A 20,991-nucleotide genomic window follows, 5' to 3' on the forward strand; every position below is an offset into this window, starting at 1 on the left:
ACTCCACACGCAAAATCATACACCAGCACACTTGGACCTAAAAATTTAAAAATGCATTGTTCACATGAAATTATAAAATTTGTATCTATTTAACAACAATTATCATCAACAATAAAAAATCCCGAAAAAAAGAAGATCCATATTTTTTAAATATGTCAAATTTTAAAAATATTGATTTCCTTAATTTTTTGTCAATTTAAGATAAATTTAAAATAAAAATCATAATGGAAAATTTTATACAAACATTTTAGGTGGTGTGGGAAAAGGTGTTTCCATAAAATAAATATTAACGATACAAGTATATAAAATGTTTTACAGCGTAAGAAGCTTTAGTATAATAAACTGGCGCGAGTGTGTAGTACGCGCTCGATACTTTCAACAGTGCCGTAAACAAAACATTTTCACATCCCTTTCCAAAAATAAGTTGGATTTCAGTTTGTATTTACATTATTAGTTGATATTAACTTGGTATTAAGTAAGCTTAAGTTGTCAGCATATTTCAAGTTACTAGTTGAAGGGGTAATAAGTTGTTATTCAGTTGGTAGGAAGATACTTCTTTTGCTAAGTTGGTAATTAGTTGGTTTTTATTAGTCAGGAAGTTACATAGTATTTTTAAGTTGGTTTTAAGTAGTTAAATGTAAATGTTGATTCTGGTTTAGTTGGAAATAAGTTGATTAATAAAGACGATTTAAGTTATTTTTAGTAGGCATTTGTCCCAAATACAAACTGAAAACCAAGTTGAAATACAAGTTGTCGTAAGTGGTTTTTAGCCAACTTATTTTTTGGTAAGGGATGACTTTCCGTATTTTATAGAAACACCTATTTTTCACAGGTCAAAAAGTACAATTTTGAGTTTGAAGGGAAAATGGTAAATTGGCTTACATCAGGGAAAAACATACTTTGAAATTGTAAAAACTTTGAGAGATTAGAATAAGTTTGAATCAAATGTTGCAAATGGATAAATTGTAAGTCACTTTCCAAAAGAAAACTCTTTGGTACTTCATTAATATTTGTTGTCTCAACTTATCTATCAAAAAATACTGAGATGAACAAAGGTAAGAATACCAGAGACAAAAGTCGGATTTTGAGATATCAAATGTGAAAAAGCACTGTCTACAAAAGAGATTAAAGCTGACACTAACTATGGTATCATTAACATCTAACAACTGGTTAATTAAATCTTTTTTAAAAATCTTGTCTTCAATATCGTAAAAGGAATGTTCACAGACTCGGCTTTTTCCATTGCTTGGAATCCATAGCAAATTCCTGGATTTGGTATAAGAATTTTACACATTAAATCATGTCTAAAAAGGTTTGTTACTGCAAAAGTACATAATATTAACAGAAGTGTCCATCTTCTTACACCGCTAATACCAGTGGCGTAAACCAGGGGGGTTTCCGGGTCCAGGCCCCCTTGGGCCTACCTTTGACTAAATTACCACCCTCTCTTAACATTCACATACCACGATAAATGAGTCAGTGGGCTGCTATTGTAGCAACGGATGTCATTAAAGTCGCGGAAAATCTTTGTCGCAGTGCGGTGAACTATAAAGCAAGCCTTTTTATGTACAAATCGAAGCCGAAACCTCAGGCAGAAAATTGTTACGATGGTTCTTGGGCAAGAGGCTTACTTTTTGATGCGAGGTCAGGAACTTTATTGATCGGTGAGAGACAAAACAACTTTTGGTACCTGTTCAAAATGTAAACTATGTGACGCACCTATAAGAGACATCACCCACATACTATTAAACTGCCCCGTTATGGAGAAAGACTAAGACATTCATGTGGCAAATTCTCAACCAAAAGACATCACTGGAAGATATTTTAGGGTTTTTCAATGACTATATTAAATTATGTTACTTATGACAATATTATATACTTCTGGTTACTGTAATTAAATGCTACAGTTTAGTTCAGTTTAAGAATATAGATATTTTCTTGTACTATTATTATTAACTACAAACATAAATGATATCTTACCATGCTCACAGTATATGGTGAATACGCCTGGAAGTAATGTAGAATGTTTCCCAGCAAAAGCTTTTACACAGGAGGTTTCCACATTTTTATGTTGAGAACCATTGTCCATGATGTAATTTCCTCGATTTCGAATCTTACCTAGGGCTGGATAACATATGAGACTATCTGTGGGAGTGATTGTAGCTTGATTTTCTGGAAGTTCTGAGATTTCTGGAAAACAAGCTTTGGTTTTTGCTACTAGAATTTTAATTATAGGAACAAGAAAATCTGGCATTTCATCTGTTTCAAGGTTAGATAACAATGCAAACAACACTGGAAATTCCATAGAGAGAGATTTCCATTTATCCGGAATCTGTTTGATTTTCATGCCATTTTCAAGTTCGTGTAAAAGTGTAAACAACTTGTTTGAAAAAGGTAGTGTTGCAAACACAGCAGAGTCTCTTGATAAATAAAACACAAATTCTTTGAATGCTGGTGGGCAAGCACAAGTTCCATCAGTAACAAGAAACTGTACAAAATTTTGAATTGCTTTTCCAGCCTCTGTCTTTTCTTGCTGTAGACCTGACAACAGTCGTTTAAAATCATCTTCACCAATTGTGTTAGATGAAAAATCAGCTAAATATTTCCGAGTTGTAGGATTTTTAATCAAGAGTCTTTCATTGTATCTAATAAGGATTAAATTAAAAGAAATTTAGGTTACAAAAGTTACTTAGCCATTTTTTAAATATCTATTGAAAATTTATAGCATATCAAATCACTTTTTACATTTATAGAATAACAAATAACTTTTTACATTAATTTTATAATACTACTAATCCCGGATACTTTACCACTCAACACGATTTCATCTAAAACCAAAAGTGGAAAGGGGAAATTGGAAAGAGACAATAAACCAGAGCTCATAAGGAGAGAAGCATGAAAGTATATAATTAAATGGTGCAGGGTCTTATCAATCGTTACTTTTTTTACTGGCAAGTATTTTTATGAACGTTATTTGTGAAAATCGAGGGCCTTATTTTCTTTTAAACACACTTGAAAATTTAAAAAAATAGTAATTATACAGACCTAGTGTGTGGAATATTGCTGATTTCTGATGAATTACAATGAGGCATAGAGTTTAAAGTGAGGAACTTTTTTTTAAAACCCAAAGTTGTTCCATCACATAGAATTATTTGAGGATTTTTAAGGCAGATATCACACTGAAACCCACTTTCATAATCAATCTCAAGTAGGGAAAGAAAATGATTCCAGCTAGCTTTTAGCTGTGCATATGAAAGCAACTGCCTTATATTTTGGTGTGACTTTCCTCTTTTAAACCTGGCCACTACAGTTTCATAGAATGCATGAAATGACATCCTTCAAATAAAAAATATTTATTAAAACTTTGAATGAAGTGACTTTAAAGAACTAACAAACAAGAGCAAAGCATGAAAAAATTTTACTTCCCCATCTAATTTGATCCCCCTGTAGATTTTCTTTTGCACAAGAAATAGACACGAGAATGGAAATTAAGCTTAACAAAATACCATGAGACTTATAGCATTTTTTTGTGTTATCACCTCTTACACTAAGATATTGATTTAGGTTTTTTTCTATACTTTTTATAGTTATTAGAAACATCTTTATCTATCAAATACAAGTATTCATACACTTATGGTTATTTCATGACATACATAATTTATTAAGTTCCCTAAAAACTTTCCCTGCGAAACCTTCTATACGGAAAAGAATACTAAGTTTAATGCACATATTTCCCAAAATTACATTAATGAAACAGCAGCTATTGAGAGAGTTTTTGTGATAGAAGAGCATTTTATAAAAAATGTATTTTGTACCTTCCAAAGACAAATGCATCCAGAGTATTTGGTGACTAACCATGTAGTTTCCCATGTTAACGGCCGCAATTTCAATTCCATCAAAGTTCATCACATTTTCACAAATTGGATTACTGCACACACAATGAAACTAAAAAGGTAAATTATGATTGTGTTTTAGTTATGTACATAATTTTAAATTAAAGTTCAAAGAAAGTGGCGTTCAGGAAAGAGATAGCAATGTAGAAAAAAATGAGAGCTTGGGAAAAGTTTTCATTTAAATTTACTATGTACACCCACCCTATTTTTTCACTTGCTCTTCAAGTGGTGGGTACTATAGTCTCTTTGCTCATTTCAAACTTAGGCCACTAGATGAAATTATTTAATTAAGTTTCATTTTAACGTGAATGTGTCATTTCGAAGTTAGGACATCAGAAAACAAAGTGAGTTCGAAGTCTCATGTGCTATCATGTAATTATTCAAATGGACCTATTTTTTCCAATATCGTAAATAAGCAGATGCCAATACTGATATCAAAGTTTTACCGATACTGGTACTTCTAAAGACTGCGGCCATTAACAGATTATTGAAATAATCGCCGATTTTGATACCTATTATCCATTACTAATTTTTTTACCAGTTGTTAGCCGATAGATTTTTTTACCTATATTTGAATAGGAAATAATCAGTAAAAAATCGGTCGGTGGAAAAATATTTTATTTATTTACTATTATTTAATTTCGTTTTAATCAGTGGGTGTCAAAATACAATACCCATTTGTTCTGTGCGGCAAAAAATCATATTATTTTTATTACATTTTATATTAAACCGACCATCAAAGAATTTTGTTTAAAAAAAGGTACAGCCTCATACTTATGTTTAGAGGCTTACGTTATGTATATCTCTCATTACATTTTTAAAAGTTTCCTTGTGCTAATTTGCGTTTCCTCGCTTTTTTCACTACATTTTCAAAACATTTCTGAATTTAAGCCTTCATGTAGGCTTCTGATATATAACATTTAACAAGAGATATCTTACCTTGACATTTTATTATAGTTGATCTTAGAAAAAGGGACACAAATGGTTTGTCCTTCACTATTACTGAATGTCCACAGGCTATACAGTGACTGGGGATGTCAAGGATGTATTGGTTATTAACAAAATTGGGCGAATTGTAAAAATAATGCAAATCATATTCTGATATTGTTTTTAAATCAGAAAATGCACTAGCTGTATATGGAATTTTTTCCTTTGATATCGGTTTCAGCAATCTTTGGATAATTTTATTATAGTTCATAGCCTTCCTATATAAGATTTCCTCAGCTAACAATATTTCATCAGAATCTTGTGGGAACTCCTTAATAGCGTCAATATGGCAGCAACTGCGTGACCCATAAAAGCATGTGATACACTGAAGTGTTATTGTAGATTCTGTATTCCCTTCGTTTAACACACTTGCAGTGACCATTCCGTATCCATCCTTTCCTTTCACACAAATACCATCAACTATTTCTACATAACTAATGCCACCCTGAAAATAAAAAAAATTAAGTTTTCATTATCGGACTACACTAGATTAAAAAAGGAAAATACTTACAACGGGTTCCAATTCATCTCCAGTGAAATCTATAATAAAATATTTCCAAAGTTAGGAATTTTTATAGAAGAGATGGAAACATGTTACGCTTTATTTACGACACCATGCAAATGATAACAGTAGTTAAACAGGCAACGCAAAGCAAATGATAACAGCAGTTAAACAGGCAACGCAAAGCAAATGAGAACAGTTAAACAGGCAACGCAAAGCAAATGATAACAGAAGTTAAACAGGCAACGCAGCTTGACAACTGAAAGTGTAGTTGAAGTAGTATCACGTGTGTTTGGAAAAATATTAATAAGCATATCCTGTAGACCATGTAAAATTTTGCGGCAGGCAAACTTATCTAAGCGTGTGTTGTGGGTGTTTAAGTATTTTTTTGAACACCTACAATCAAGCCCTAGCCATCTTAATACAAGTCTATCATCAGATTATAATCGGAGTGGTTTTGTCTGAATGGTTGCAATTCAGACAGACTAGAGATTAAAAAAACACTTGTTTAAGACTCCATTTTAAACTCATATCAGAAGACCTATTTTGAAGGACTTAAATGAGACTAGATTAAGACCTGGTTCAAAATTAATGATTAAAAGAAGGCTTGTTTAAGACTTCATTTTAGTTCATATTAGAAGACCTATTTTGGGGCACTTGAATGAGACTAGATTAAGACTTCATCCTGGTTAAAAGAAGACTTGTTTAAGACACTATCATATATTCCATTAATTTAACTAGTTTAGCCAGTCAACCAAAACTGAAAATTTTGGAATCGTCTGATTTTTTCCATTCAGGTAAAGTAGTTTTCAATTGGTGTTGAGATTAATTAAATTTTTTAATTAGTTATATTTTTCCATTGTATCAACTGAATCAGTACCAAATTTCTGGGGAAACTTGTTAACATAAAAAAAACCTCAATATTAAACTCAACAGGTAAGCAACTTTCACTGTGATAAGCCTAATCACTGTTAATTCAATTAATATTACGTAGGAACCACGTACAATTGTAAGCTCCAGTATTGGATATGAAAGCCTTTAGGCTAATTACCAAAATGTGCAGTAATTTAATTATTATGGCCAGTTTTATATGTCACAACTAGTTACACCATCTTATTTTTTTTTGGTGTAAGTGGAACTGGTTCCTGGATCCAAAGATTTGATACCCAAAGATCAGATGACAATAGTAAAATTGTCAGACAAAGTTCAGGTAAAAATTATACGAACACTTTTAGAAACAATTTTTCCATCTCCCCAACTGGCCAAATTTGGCACACTAGGCAAGAGAAAGACAAATGGAATGCTAACAATTGTATTGGATGCAATAAAAAGTGCATTATTATAAGCATCACAACTAATTTGGTGTCACAAATTGTAAATAAATAAATTTACTTTCAGTGTTGGTTCTTGAATACAAGGATAGTCAATAACAAGTGTGGTTGCGTACAACTTATTAAAGATAACCAAGAAAACTAATGTAATGTAATTAATTTCAAAATTCAAGTTTTAAATAAAAACTATGTACGTTTCACACTAAATCACGAAAACCAAGTCTAAATTAAGTCTCCTAAAAATCCCCAAAGGGGTGCCTAAATTAAGTCTCCTCCAAACCCCCAAAAAAGAGATTAAATCAAGTCTCCTATAAAACCTCAAAGGCAAGCCTAATATAGTCGGTCTAAGTTTGGTCTCCTACAAATCACCATAAGCAGGTCTAAATTGAGTCTTAAACAAATCACCAAAAGTGGGTCTTAATTAAGTCTTAAATAAACCACCAAATGCAGGTACAAATTGTGTCTTGAACAAATCTGAAAAAATGGGTCTATTTCAAGTCTTACATAACTCTCAAAAATTGAGACTAAAATAAGCCTTAAAGGAAAAGTCCAGGATAGGTAAAACTTATAAATATCATTCGTAAAATTGTATCATTTTTTAATGACGAGAAATTAATTTTTAAACAAGCCAAATCTAACCGCTAAGCGATGTCATTTTCTTTCGCCTTCCCTACCCAGTGACGTTTTAGGACTTTAATCACGTGCTGTTGTAGCGCAAACAGAGCGTGATTTAAGCACTAAAACGTAACCGTGAAAGAAAACCGCAGATTTGGGGCGTTTAAAAATTAATTTGTCGTCATTAAAAAATTCTTAAACTTTACTACTGATATTTTTGAGTATATTTAAAGCAAGTGTCAGCTCGATCATTGCCCTCTGTATTTTTTATTGGGTCTATGAAACGAAGATGGCTATAGTTGCTTAGATCGCGTGGAAGGTCGTCAATTACGTAATTTCCGAAAAGCCAATCCATGCGAGGTAGACTGAGCACGTGATAATGCAAAGCCAATCAAAGGGAAGAGTACCTTGCGGCACTTACTTTGAGGGACTAATTTGCTTGTTTAGATTTTGATTAAACTCAACGTTAGTTACATCTCTCGCCCGCCATTATACTAACCTTAAAATAGGAGCCAACACTTGCTTTAAATACTATCTTATAAATAGACTCAAGTTTTACCCATCCTGGACTTTTCCTTTAAGTATATTTTAAGTCTTGTTTTTGGACTGAGGTTGACTTATTCGGGACTTATATTCAACCTAAAATAAGACTTTTTTAAATCTTTTTTTAGACATATTTTTGGTAAGGGGTATGTTTAAAAGTAAGAGGCAGAGCCAGTTTCGAAATTCTCTGTAGAAGGCGAGCTTCTGAACTATATTTTCAAAGAAGAGCACCATCACATGGTTTTACACGCAGGTTAAGAATGCCAGGAAAAAAATTCAGTCATTCATGCGAAGGCTATAATCATACTATAGTATAACTATACCATCTACAATGTCTTGAGTAAAATAATTATCAAGGAAAATCTTTGCACAGATAGCATGATGACACAATTTAGCTTTCCCCATGAAATCTAAAAAAAAAAGATTGAAGTCGAGCCGTGCTAAAAACTTTTTACAGCACTTATGTATTTGACATTACCATCAAACGTTTCTTGAATAACAGTGGATAAATTTTTAAAAAAATTATCACATGATACACAACAATAAATCATTTTGGTACAGTCTTTGAACACCTTTTTCTTGGGCTTGATAAACACTACCTTTTTTTCCTGTTTCGAAGTAAATCGAATTATTATTTTTTCTTGATGACTTCATACACAAATGTTACTTGGTATCATGTAAGGAATTATAAATTAAATGAAAATAGAACCTCATTCTGTTTGGTGTGGAACACCAAGGGTTCTTTTTCACCACTCTGCCTTTGGCTTAAGATATTTTGGCACTGCTTTGTTGTTTTTGAGGGGGTCGTCCATAAAGAACACCCTGTAGGTCATATTCCCTTTAAGCAATTAAAGCGAATTTTACTCTCAAAGCGTTCCTCATGGAAGACCCATACAAAAACCACTAAGCATTAAGGCAAGCGCAGCAAAAACTGGAACCCCAATTAGGAAGCGACAAAAACGCTAGAAGTTAAGTATTTTAAGGTAATAGCAGATCCCTAACTGCAAATAAAATTAACAAGGGAATTCAATTTACTATATGACATACCGAAAGCATCTGAATTTTTTTTATATTATTTTCACTTACATCCTTCAACACACTGGAAAAAATTTAATAAAGGAAAAGAACAAACTTTTATTTTTTTCTGTCCTAAGTTAAAATCTAAAATCCAAAATACAGTTCCTCTTTCATTGCAAGGTTGAATACCCCGTAATTTTGAAATTTCAGGTTGGTAAACAAAAATATCAGATAGCTATTAAAATAAAATATAAACTTACATTAATATATTACATCATATTAGAATGCTAAGAGATTTTATTCTCTATCCTGAAAGTAAACTACATTTGGGCTAGAAACGGTAATAGTTAGTGTAGGGAGCTGTTGGCTCGCGTGGCATGCAAGGCTTGCCTCCACCCTCCTACGCATTGTAACCCAGCTGCCTGAATTAATAACTTTAAAAGTCGCTTGATGACTTGTGTATTAGCCTAGCTAATTATTATTGCTTTAAGAAAAGAAGCGTAAAAGCTAGAAGAAACACAACACAGTGAGAATGTAGCACTGAAGCTAGCCTTTTTTTAGTAACTACATACAGCTGATATCAAAGGAACCACCAAGGCCTTAGTCGTGACTTTTAATCCCATTCTTCAAGTGGCTGGGTTACAATAAGCGGGAGGGTGGTAGCAAGCTTTTCATGTAACACTTTCAAATTGGCTGATTTAAATCAATTTTTATATAGTATTTTAGAAAAAAGAGAAACCTCACCAATTGCCATAATATAATATCTTCTATATATCTATCTATATAAATAAGTGTTTGTGTGTAAGTTTGTATTTCTTTATGCACGCCCAAGAAAAGTTTCCGATTCACATGAAATTTTGCCTGCAGCATTGTGGCACCTGCCATCAGGTTTTTAAAGTTGTCTTGAGATTACTGAACACGGGACCACTAACCTGTGACCACAACGCATCACGTTGCGTTATCAAGAGACGGGCTCAGTATTATCTCCTGGGAACTTTAGTTTATTCGTTGTTAAGTACGAAAATAAATGGTCCCCTTTAAAATTTTACATGTTTAAATCAAACATGATTAAACAGCTAAGAGTTTGCGAATGGTGGAAAGGACAGAAATGTAGCGCTTCGTGTGGATTTTTCAGTAAACTTATCGCGCCCTACCAAACTAGTAAGGTCATACTCCCTTTAATTTAATATATATTAAGTGTTTGTAAAATTAAAACCTGTTTGTTTTAGGTAAAAGTACGATACTAAGTTATATTAAGTTTAAATAAAAAATCAATAAAAATCTGATTTAAATCAAATAAGTCGATTTATTTGATTTTTTTTAAATCAAAAATTTGCCAGCCCTGTTCAAATTATTAAAAATGTAGCCTTTACTAAGGAACAGATAGTTGACAGAGAAGTGGAGGTAGGTTAAGTAATAGGGCAGATGCTTTCAGATATACTTTGAAAGCAAATGCATTTAAAAATTTTAATGTAGTTATTAAAGTAGGATTGCAATTTTTACGATTGCAAGATCATTTTAAAAAAATATCTAGGATAAAAAATTACCTCCTTTTCATCACTGAAAGATAGCTCAGAACTTAAAATACTGTTTCTGTTCAATTCATTTTGGGATATTGTATTGGCTTCTAAAACATTCACTTGTTCTGTGGTTGTATTAGTGCTATTAGTTGCCGTTGGCAAACAATTTTCTAAAATAAATCGGACAAAATATAAAAAGATAAATCATTTCATTTGTTCAAATTCTCTACACGCGACAAAGATCTCATATTTTAAGAGGATAAGAAGAGAGAACAAAAATGTCTCCTGGGATACACTGCGTCCTGCACTGTATATTTTGAAATTTCGACAATGACAAGCCAAATTTATTCTTTCCTGTACAAGAATTTGTCATTAACACTGTCAAAACAGGAAATCATCAATGAATGTCAGTAGATACCGGTTACCGCTCACAGTCGCCGTCTTCATAGGCCCACAGACATCGGAATGTATAATATCCATCGGTTTTTGACTCTTGCTGTCGGTAGTTTTTGTGTACGGATTAGCCGCCATCTTACTTTTGATGCAGCACTCACAATGGATTTTAATTGGACATTTGCACACCCTGATACCAGTGGCGAGATTGTCTTCAACCAACTTCTTTACTGCGACTGGATCTCGGTGACCAAGCCTGCGGTGCCAAAGAAGAAGGCAGTTTTCGTGTATCTGCCCAACCGCAGCTTTGACAGTTGACTTGTGCTTCAACCGATAAAGAAGACCATCCATCTCTGCAACTGCTACAATACGACTCCCTACCATAATAGTACAGTTGTCGCCTTCGAAGAGCACTTTGTGACCTGATTTCGCTAGTTTATGAAATAAACCAAGCGACGGCACGTACAGGACCTCCTTGGCCAAGATATCTCGAGCATCGCCGTCTGGCCCGATACACTGTAATATACCATGTCCCACTCCTTCTGCTACTATCTCCGAGTCGTCGGCCAGATATATTTTCTCTGTCGTAGACTCCAAGTGTACGATGAATGTTTCGTAGCTACACATGTGGCTTGTTGCTCCAGAGTCAACGTACCACGCATCCGATGAACTCCTCTTCGAGACTTTAAAGGCAGTAAATTCTCGGCTGTTACCGGTGGCGGTTTTTGATTTTTGTTGCTCTCTACCAGATTTAACAGATTGACTTTGATTTGGTCTTTGTTTTCCGGATTGATTTGTTTGACGCCTCCCAGATGGCCGTTGGTTCTTCTTTCCAATCAAGGACCAACAGTCGCGACGAAAATGACCAAGCTTTCCACAATTAGAACAAACGACTGTGTCCGTCTTCGGTTTGTTATCCTGCTTTGCATCTGGTTTGTGGGAGCTTTCCATCCTCCGGTTATACTCGTCAATTAGCTTTGCACGTACGAATTCAAGTGTGAGATCAATTTCTGAACGAACCTCCAGGGCGGTAACCAACGTATCATATGAATCGGGTAAGCTACACAATAGCATGCAGGCGACGTAGCTATCCTTTACATTTTCTCCAATTCCTCGAAGACGTTCCACAAGTTCGAGCATAGTAGAGATATGTTGTTGCATCGTTTGTCCGTTCTTCAAACTCATTGAATGAAGTCGTCTGAGAAGAAATAGCTTGCTCGTCATGTTTGCTTGTTCATGAAGTGTCTGCAAAGTCAGCCACATATCTCTTGCCGTTGTTTTGTTGACAAGGTGAACGAGCTGGTCGTCTTCTACTGATAGCGCAATTGCTGCTTGAGCTTCGCGATCTCTTTTATCCCAATCCGTTGGAACATTGATAGCCGGTTTGACGGTGTCCACTACCTCCCAAAGGTTGTCCCGAGAGAGGAGCATCTTCATCTTGAATTTCCCGAGTTGATAATTAATGCTGTTGAGCTTGCTAACCAGTAGCCGCGGTTCTCCGTTTGAAGCCATTGAATGTCAATGCGTCTTGAAGACTGGACGGGGCGCTAACCTATTAACTGAGCTAAGCCTAACAGCATAAAACACTTACGAGGAGACGACCCGATTTGGTTCAAAGTTGGGGGATTGTTAGACCTAGATGTAACATGAAACCCGTTAAAAGGAAACGTTACGCTGGGCTTCCGTTTTGGCATGGCAACCAAAAAGGTTTTTGACAACATAAAATAAGAAAAAGTCTATGTAAAATAACATGCAAAACTTCAATAAATCAAAAAAATTATTTAAAAAAAAACAAAATAGTAAATTTAACAATTTTGGATTACTTTGGAGAAATAGGGGGGAATAAAAAACATTTTGGGTGAACTCGAGCGAATTTGAATAAATACGTCGAAATTTTAGGTTTAATACAAAATATTAGTAAAACGTATGCCGTGATAATTGACATATATTTTCGCCGATAAATCTTAAAATTTCTACATTACATTATCTGAACGATGTAAACAGATTTTAAGATTTCGATAGAAAACGACGCCAATTTATAAAATGGCGGATACAAATATAAATCATTTTGCAATAAGTTAGGTAATTGGTATCCGATTAAACTAAGATTTTCTACGTTACATACTCTGCCCGAATGAATTCGTACTATAGATTTTTATAGAAATCCGACACCATTTTGGAAAATGGCGGATATCAATAAAACTCATCGTGCGATAAGTTCCGTAAATATTCGTCGATTAATCAGAAATTTCATTTCAAAATGGCGTCGGATTATTATTGGAAAACCCATAGGTCTAATTAACTCGAGCAGATAATGAAACGTAGAAAATTTCTGATTAATCGACGAATATTTACGGAACTTATCGCACGATGAGTTTTATTGATATCCGCCATTTTCCAAAATGGTGTCGGATTTCTATAAAAATCTATTGTACGAATTCATTCGGGCAGATAATGTAACGTAGAAAATCTAAGGTTAATCGGATACAAATTACCTAACTTATTGCACCATGATTTATATTTGTATCCGCCATTTTATAAAATGGCGTCGTTTTTCTATCGAAATCTTAAAATCTGTTTACATCGTTCAGATAATGTAATGTAGAAATTTTAAGATTTATCGGTGAAAATATATGGCAGTTATCACGGCATAAGTTTTACAAATATATTGTATTATACCTAAAATTTCGACGTATTTACACAAATTCGTTAGAGTTCACCCAAAATGGTTTTTATTTCCCCCTATTGGTCCAAAGTAATCCAAAATTGTTAAATTTACTATTTTTTTATTTTTTTTAAATATTTTTTTTGATTTATTGAAGTTTTGCACAGAATTTGTCATTTTCGCGTGTTATTTTACATAGACTTTTTCTTATATATGTTGTCAAAAACATTTTTGGTTGCCATGGCAAAACGGAAGCCCAGCGTAACTTTTCCCTTTAACGGTTTTCATGTTACATCTAGGTCTAACAATCCCCCAACTTTGAACCAAATCGGTGAGATACACTTCTGGTCGTCTCCTTGTTAGTCAAGTACTGGGCCCATACCCCGTTGGGGAAAAAATAATACCACAGCCAACTACTCAAGATAAAGGTTTATTAGCAACTGAACATAAAACGATTAAAAGATTTGGTTTATATATACAAAAATATTGTAGATAAAAATAAACAAAACAAATAGTACAGAGGTCGACGTCGCTCCGTTTTCTTCCCTTTTTTCTCTTATGAAGCCAACAATTAGTTCCCTTCTATTTTGCGGCTCTGGATAATTCCAAAGAGTTGTGGCAGCCAATTATGAAAATAGTATGAGCCAGTTCTCCATGAGTCGAGCATTAAAGCGTGTAACAATCACGATATATCAAAAGCTACGACACTTAATTTTATGTCCATAACGGGATAAAATTGTTGAGAATACCAAAGTATGTTTCATAAATAGTATATGCCGGAACCGATATTTGTAAAAAATGATAACCGAAACCGGAATCGGAACCGAGTTTTTCATTGTTTTAAACGGTTTTTAAACGGTTCTATAACTTTATTTACCAACATTTAGCGCACAATGAAATTTAGAAATTAAACTTCCTAATTTACTATTAGTTTTTCAGATAAGCTCATTTTTATCCTATCTCAGATAACTCTATGTGGGTTTCTACGTAACTGTCAACTGACACACCCTTAAGTATTCTCAATTGAAAGTTGGCTCGTCCTCCAAATGTTTGCTTTAGAAACTGGCATAATCCGGAAATTTGTCGTCTTCTACTACTAGTGTGCCTTCCGAGCAATTATTTAGTGGGGCAATGGGCAAGCATAATTTTTTATCCTCTTCGCAACCGACTTAGAGGAGAAACAGCAGAAAAGCTAGTAACGTAAATAACGCCCCGGTAGTTTTTTCTCTTGTCAGCTCAAGTTAATGTTTTACTTGCTTGAAATATTTCTTTGTTTCAACAGGCACGCCCAAAACTTTATAAATACAACCACAATAACCGTCGCATAAATATCCAAACAATGTACATAATGAAAGTAACATACTGAAGTTTGAAAAGTATTGAGACACATGTTTTATAGCAGATCGTTAAACCTTGTAAATTAATAACTAAGTTATTTTTCTGAATTTAAAGTTTTTAAGGTAAGGCTAATTCGTTTGCATAATATAATGGCTGGTCTGGGTAGTTTTTGTCTAGAAAATCTAAAATTTCAACTTCTGCATTTGCTTAGATTTCACAAATGACAATGCTTATTGAACGAAATTATATAGACTCCATTTAGAACGATATACTCAACTGAAATAAAAACTAGTCATAGAAATCCCGTCTTTATATTTTCCAATGAAATGAGGCAGGGGCGTAGGAACCAGGGAGCAATGCCCCTCCCTTGAATTTTGCTTTGAGGGGCAACTAATGTTATTGCCCGTTCAACTTTTTGGTCAGTTGAAATCTTCAAAAGCTCAAATTCTCAATTTAAAAGCATATAAAGCTTATAGAAGCTCAACTGTGTCTTTTCCCGCCAATTTACATAGTAGTCAAACAGTAACACATGCATTCGGTGAAGCTACACTCCTTTAAAAATTCAAAACCATTGTGGATTTGTGTATCTTAAATTCATAAACGACTCTAAAGACTAAAATACACTTCGTACGATAACTGTTACTGTTATTGCCTTAAAGACATTCGCGACCGATTACTCACTCTACATCGGGGGCTAAGCTCCTAGACCCCCGTTTCGATTCTCTTGGCCCACTCCAACTTCTAAAACGTTCCTACGCCCCTGAAATGAGGAGCGGAAGGCAATGTCTCCCCAAAGCTTGAAAGTACATAATTCCTCCCCCCTCCATCTTGACACGATGAAACCGTGGGAATTTTCAAACAGGCGATTTCTTTTTTAACCTACTTTATTGGATAAACAAATAACGCGCTTGTGAGTTCCCTACGAGAGAATAGTAGCAATAATTTTTTTAATTATTTTACATTAAGGCATCTAGATCGTGATTCTGGTAGGACTTGGGAGTCTGAACTCCAGACTTCCTAGTTCTACCAGATACTTTGTTTTTACTGCTCCAGACGCTGATTGCCGCGATTTATCTTAATCGTTTCACTTAGGGCTTAAAGTCATTTTTAAGCGTTTTATATATTTAACATGCAAGTACTTGTTAAATCTAATTGTAGTAGGCGATACATGTTAGCCCTAACTCTAGAAGGCGATAATCGCGACTTGGCCTTAATGATTATAAGGGAGCACAAAAACAGTTTCGCGGGAAGACCCCGAACTTATAGCTACGTCACTGAGAAAGCTACTATTTTTAAAATATAATTTATCAAAATCAAATTTTATATTCTAAATAAATAAATGTGGTGGATTTTATTTCTCTTTAACTTCATTTGAATTGCTTGTGCATTTAACTTTAATTAATACTAAACACACTGGAACCGTATAAGAATTGTTTTGGAACCGGGACCGATCGGTTCTAAATTTTGAGAACCGGAACCGAAACCGAAACCGATAAATTAAAATTTTAAGAACCGGAACCGGAACCGATAAAGCAAAAATTTAGGAACCGGAACCGGATCCGGAACCGAGATAGTCCAAAAAAGTGGAACCGTTGCATCCCTAGACGGTATGAAAGACTTGGTGTTTTCGGCCAATGGTCCCAGAACTCGACGTTTTCCACAGAAGTGAAAGCGAACAAGTTCTTTAGTTCGCGGATGACCTTATGCACGAGAAGAAATGGCGAGTTCTTGATGAATGCGGTAAAAACATAGAAATCTCAGTTTCATCTTTAGTTTGATGGCTCCAGGCATTTAACCTAAAAACTATATTACCTAGGAATGTTAAAGTTTCAGGATCTACACCATAGGGAAACGTCGTTTTTATTTTTAAATTTCATTAAAATCGAGACTTTTCACAGGTTTGGAAACTGTTTTAACGTTAAGTGGTAGACAAAATGGTCAAATAACAAGTTGAAAAGCTTAATCGAGATCCTTAAATGAAATTGGTTTGGTCGGGTAAGGTCAAGTTTTCACCGAGATACTAGGTCATGAAATAAAACAAGTTGGTAGAAGGTGATCTATGCCTCTTCGCAAATAACTAATAAAGAAACCAATCTTAATTGCATTTTTTATAACTAGGTTATTAATTTTGAAAAAGTAAACCATTTCCGAAATTGTTACAAAAATTACTAAGGGAGGTTGTAAGAAGTCTACAAAAATGTCTAATTTAGACGACTTAATTTCGCAAATCTTTTTTACATTTGCACGTAGTTTAAATTAAGGATTCCGTTTTAGTATTCATAGATCGTAGTCACCGATATTAAAATGATTAAATCAACGTACTAATTAAATATGCCTCGTTAAAGCCATGAACAGCGGTCCAAGATGGTAGAGTTATACTATGGTGATGTGCATCAAACCGCACGTATAGCAAGTCAGAGTTTTCAATGTTCTCTCCTGACAGTCGACCAGATCACCACACTATTTTCCGTGCTGTTCGTAGCGTTGAAGATGACGGTAACGTGCATCCAAGATTCCGCTAACGGAGACAACATAACATTAACATGGAAGACACAGTCATCGCCTACTTTGTCGTTTTCCCTTGAGCAAGTATGAGAAGGGCATGCTAATATTTGTATTTGGTAACGTTTTACGTCTGGAGTGTCCTTGACCACCATAACTTTCATACATACGGTACCACGCACTTTGCGATGGTAATTGGACTTTTGCAACAAGTACAGTACCATAGCCAATGCATATGGCTTCGTGCCTTTGCACCTTGTGTCCGTTGAGTTATCATTCTCGAGAGATGGCCCATTTAACAGACAGAAGAAAAACGTGATGAACGATGAAAATCCTCACTCTAGATTTCTTCACCACAATCAGGTACAATTTAGCTTCAAAGTTTGGGCTAATCTACTAGGAGCTCACGTTATTGGTACATTTTTCTACCGAATGAAGTTGCAGAAGCGTTCGAACATGTACTTTTGATCGACATACCACGCCTTTTTTTAAGTATACCAATGTGCTTTCTCACCTACAATTTCTCTGGGAGTTGAATATGAAGGATTGGTCCCGAGCGTAGACCTTCTAGGTCCCCAGATTTGACACTGCTGGACTTTGTCCTGTGGGGATTCGTGAAGGAGGAAGTTATTAAGACGCCAGTTAGCAGCGAAGAAAACTTGCGCCCGATAATTATTGCAGCGTTTCGACTCGTTGCTTCAGCTTTGGTCCATAGTTTTATTTCAAAATATACTGTATTGAAATCGAACGTGTATAGTAGCTAATGGTGGAATTATATTACCTGATTGAGTATAAGACTGGTACATTTTTAAATTCTGTAAATTGTTTTTTAACTCAATTAATTACCAATAAAACCAATAGGCGCTTAAATAAAACATCTTCCCAGAAATTGCCAAGAAGTAATATTTCCGACAGCCAGGACTCATAAGTTACTATTTATATAGTGATTGTTGAAATATTAGAAAGCTGGAAACTTTTCTCGAAAATAACATCGGTTTTTTGCTAAGCCTTAGCATGCCAAAAAAGTTAACTGGTTAAAATTACACACTTGTTGCATACCGTACTACAAAAGTAATACGTTTAGTTATAAAGGAATATTTTTCTTCTTTTTCCGAAAGATAATTTTATACGAAATGAATTAACTCTGCCTCCATGAAAGCCTTAAAATTGCCCGGTAATATAAAAATATTCCGTATAATTTTAACCTCTTATACCATAAGAGGATGATAATAATAATAATATTATCTTCCTATACTTAGTTTTAGTAACATTATATATTTTACCTTAAAATATATTATCGAAAATTAACATTAGTATGTTCCTTATACACGTGAGCCGACGCATTTCTTATCTGACGCAAAATTCTCATGAGGGCAAAAACGCGTCTCCAATTGGCTTAAATATGACTTTTTGGCTAACCATTCTAACCGTTTAACGGTAGAGAAAAGGGATGTCCCGCTGGTGAATGAGAATTTCATTCTCATTCACCAGAAGGACACAAAGCTGTTGCTTGGCTCCTGCCGTTCACCCGCGCCTCTCCCGTTCCTCCCTTAATCACCAGAATTTCTAATCACCAGATTCTCTCTCCCGTTCACCAGCTGCTTTCCCCCACCCCCCATTCGCTGGATACTTTATCTCTCGTTCACCGGTTGCTTTCCCCCATCCCCATTCTCCAAAATTAGTTTTCCTAGCGCAGATATCTGGAGATTAGATTTTTACCCGTTTGCTTATCGCTTCCGAACCCCTTAATTTCTAATCTCTAGGCAATAAAAACAAGTTATTTACATTTAATTTTTTATTTTAGAACTTCGTTTTACATGTTAGTAGGTACTATCAGATATTCCATTAGATGGTTATCTTGTACATTACACAATTAAAACAAATTAAAGTAGTTAAGTTTACAGGCATTTAAATGGGGTGAAACGATCTCCTGCAACTTAATTTAATTAAAAGTTCTAACTCACGTATTTGTAGTGTTTAGCAGCAGTATCGTCTGACGTCCGAGGGACAGTCACAAACGTCTTCTTCAGGTACAGGTGAGAAGCTTTTGTCAGAGACCGTAGTTGCTTTTGGCGTCGGGGGAATGTCCCATTCTAGCGAAAGGTACTTTTTTTCCGATGGTGAATTATCCCTAGCCGGACAGTTTGGAAAGAATCTAGCATGTTCAAGTTCTGGTACGTCTCCTGATTTCCATCCTTCTAATACGCCATGGCATTTGTAACATCGTACTTCATCGCCCCGCTGAATATAGTAGAATCCAGCCTTCGCTAGTTGCTCCTTAGTGACGTGCGGATTTTTCCAGTGACGAAACGTTTCAAGTCGATACACTTCAATGTCCATAGCTGATCTAGACCAAATACGTTCTATAGTTTCAAATGATACATTCTCTAAGCCTACATTTACCCCTAAGTCTACTAAACCTAATTTTATCAATATGGTTAAATTTCTACGCTAAAATTCTCAATATAAACGCTTTTTCAATATGCAAATTGTTTTAAATATGTCTAAAATTATAGTCTATTACAAAGAAAAAATAGTTACTTACTTTACTGGTAGAAATCCTTTGTCGAGCTGTAGAAAAGACTGAGCGATCCGTCAGCAGGTCTTTACTCGTCAATGCGCCGTAGAGAAATGACGCACGGAAGATTAATTTATTCCTATTTTGTTGAGAATAATTCATCACGTGATCTAAACTTCAAATACCCCTCAAATTCTATTGGCTGTCTCTCTCTCTCTGACAGTTTAAACTGCCTCTAATGATTGACGGCAGATATTAACCCACTTGAGTATTTGGAAAAAACCCTTTGCTACTCGAAGGAGAGTTTTGGAAATACCACGTTGACGATATCAAAATCGAGCTCTCACTTGAAAATGTTTACGGAAAACAATCCTCTTGGAAAATTGAGTTACGTAGAAGATTGCTAAAAAATGGCTAAGTGTTATGTTTTTTTCAATAATGAGTCTTATTTTTTAAATTTTAAAGTATTTATTAAGAGTGAAAAATCCCATGACTACACTGACGGCATATCTTAAGTACCGGTGGAAAAAAATCCATTGCTCAAAGTTCAGTTATCTTATTAAACGTGCGCGTGCACAGAAAATGAACGAGTCACGTGATAGTAACTTAATTTCTACGCTAATCTTACCCCTACTAGGCCTAATTTCTGTCTAATACATTTCCAATATATATATATATATAAAAGAATGCCTAAAAATTTCATTTTAAATATAATAAAATAGCCTAGCTGATTATTATTATTATTATTATAACTTACTTTTCAGCGTGACCTTCAATGACTATTCCCAATGCTAAGACTCTTTATTGAGATAACGAAAACTGTAACTAAGAATTGATTCCCATGACTACCCTGACGGCATATCTTAAGTACCAGTGGAAAAAAATCCATGGCTCAAAGTTCAGTTATCTTATTAATCGGGTGCGCGCGCACAGAAAATGAAAGTCACGTGAGAATCGGTACGTCACTGAAAATAGTGGAAGTGTCATCACTAGAGTTCTTTTATCAATATATTTAATTAAGGATTATTTCAAAGTTTAGATGGCGCCATGGTTCTCAAAGCAGTGATATTAAAAGATCTCAACGAGTGGAATTGGAGAAACGCTAAAAATATTCTCGACATATTCATTCTCCCTGAGTATAAATAAATAAATACATAAATACATTCT

General features: G+C 34.6%; 2 protein-coding genes across 2 annotated transcripts in view; one reads left to right on the forward strand and one right to left on the reverse strand.

The window, feature by feature from the left end:
• The window catches only part of LOC149931632 (death-associated inhibitor of apoptosis 2-like), a 300,479-nt gene that overhangs the window by 267,546 nt on the left and 11,942 nt on the right, over positions 1-20,991 (forward strand). The window lies entirely within an intron of this gene.
• Positions 19,284-19,889, reverse strand: LOC149931635 (death-associated inhibitor of apoptosis 2-like). The gene is made up of 2 exons (XM_090156489.1): positions 19,852-19,889; positions 19,284-19,653 (listed from the first exon to the last, which is right to left on the reverse strand). Exon 2 carries the CDS (start codon positions 19,644-19,646, stop codon positions 19,284-19,286), a length of 363 nt encoding a protein of 120 aa, XP_090012615.1. The 5' UTR covers positions 19,647-19,653; positions 19,852-19,889.

Source organism: Leiobunum rupestre, chromosome 8 (assembly GCF_980474605.1).
Source record: "Leiobunum rupestre chromosome 8, qqLeiRupe1.1.hap1, whole genome shotgun sequence".
Classification (NCBI taxonomy): Eukaryota; Metazoa; Arthropoda; class Arachnida; order Opiliones; family Sclerosomatidae; genus Leiobunum; species Leiobunum rupestre.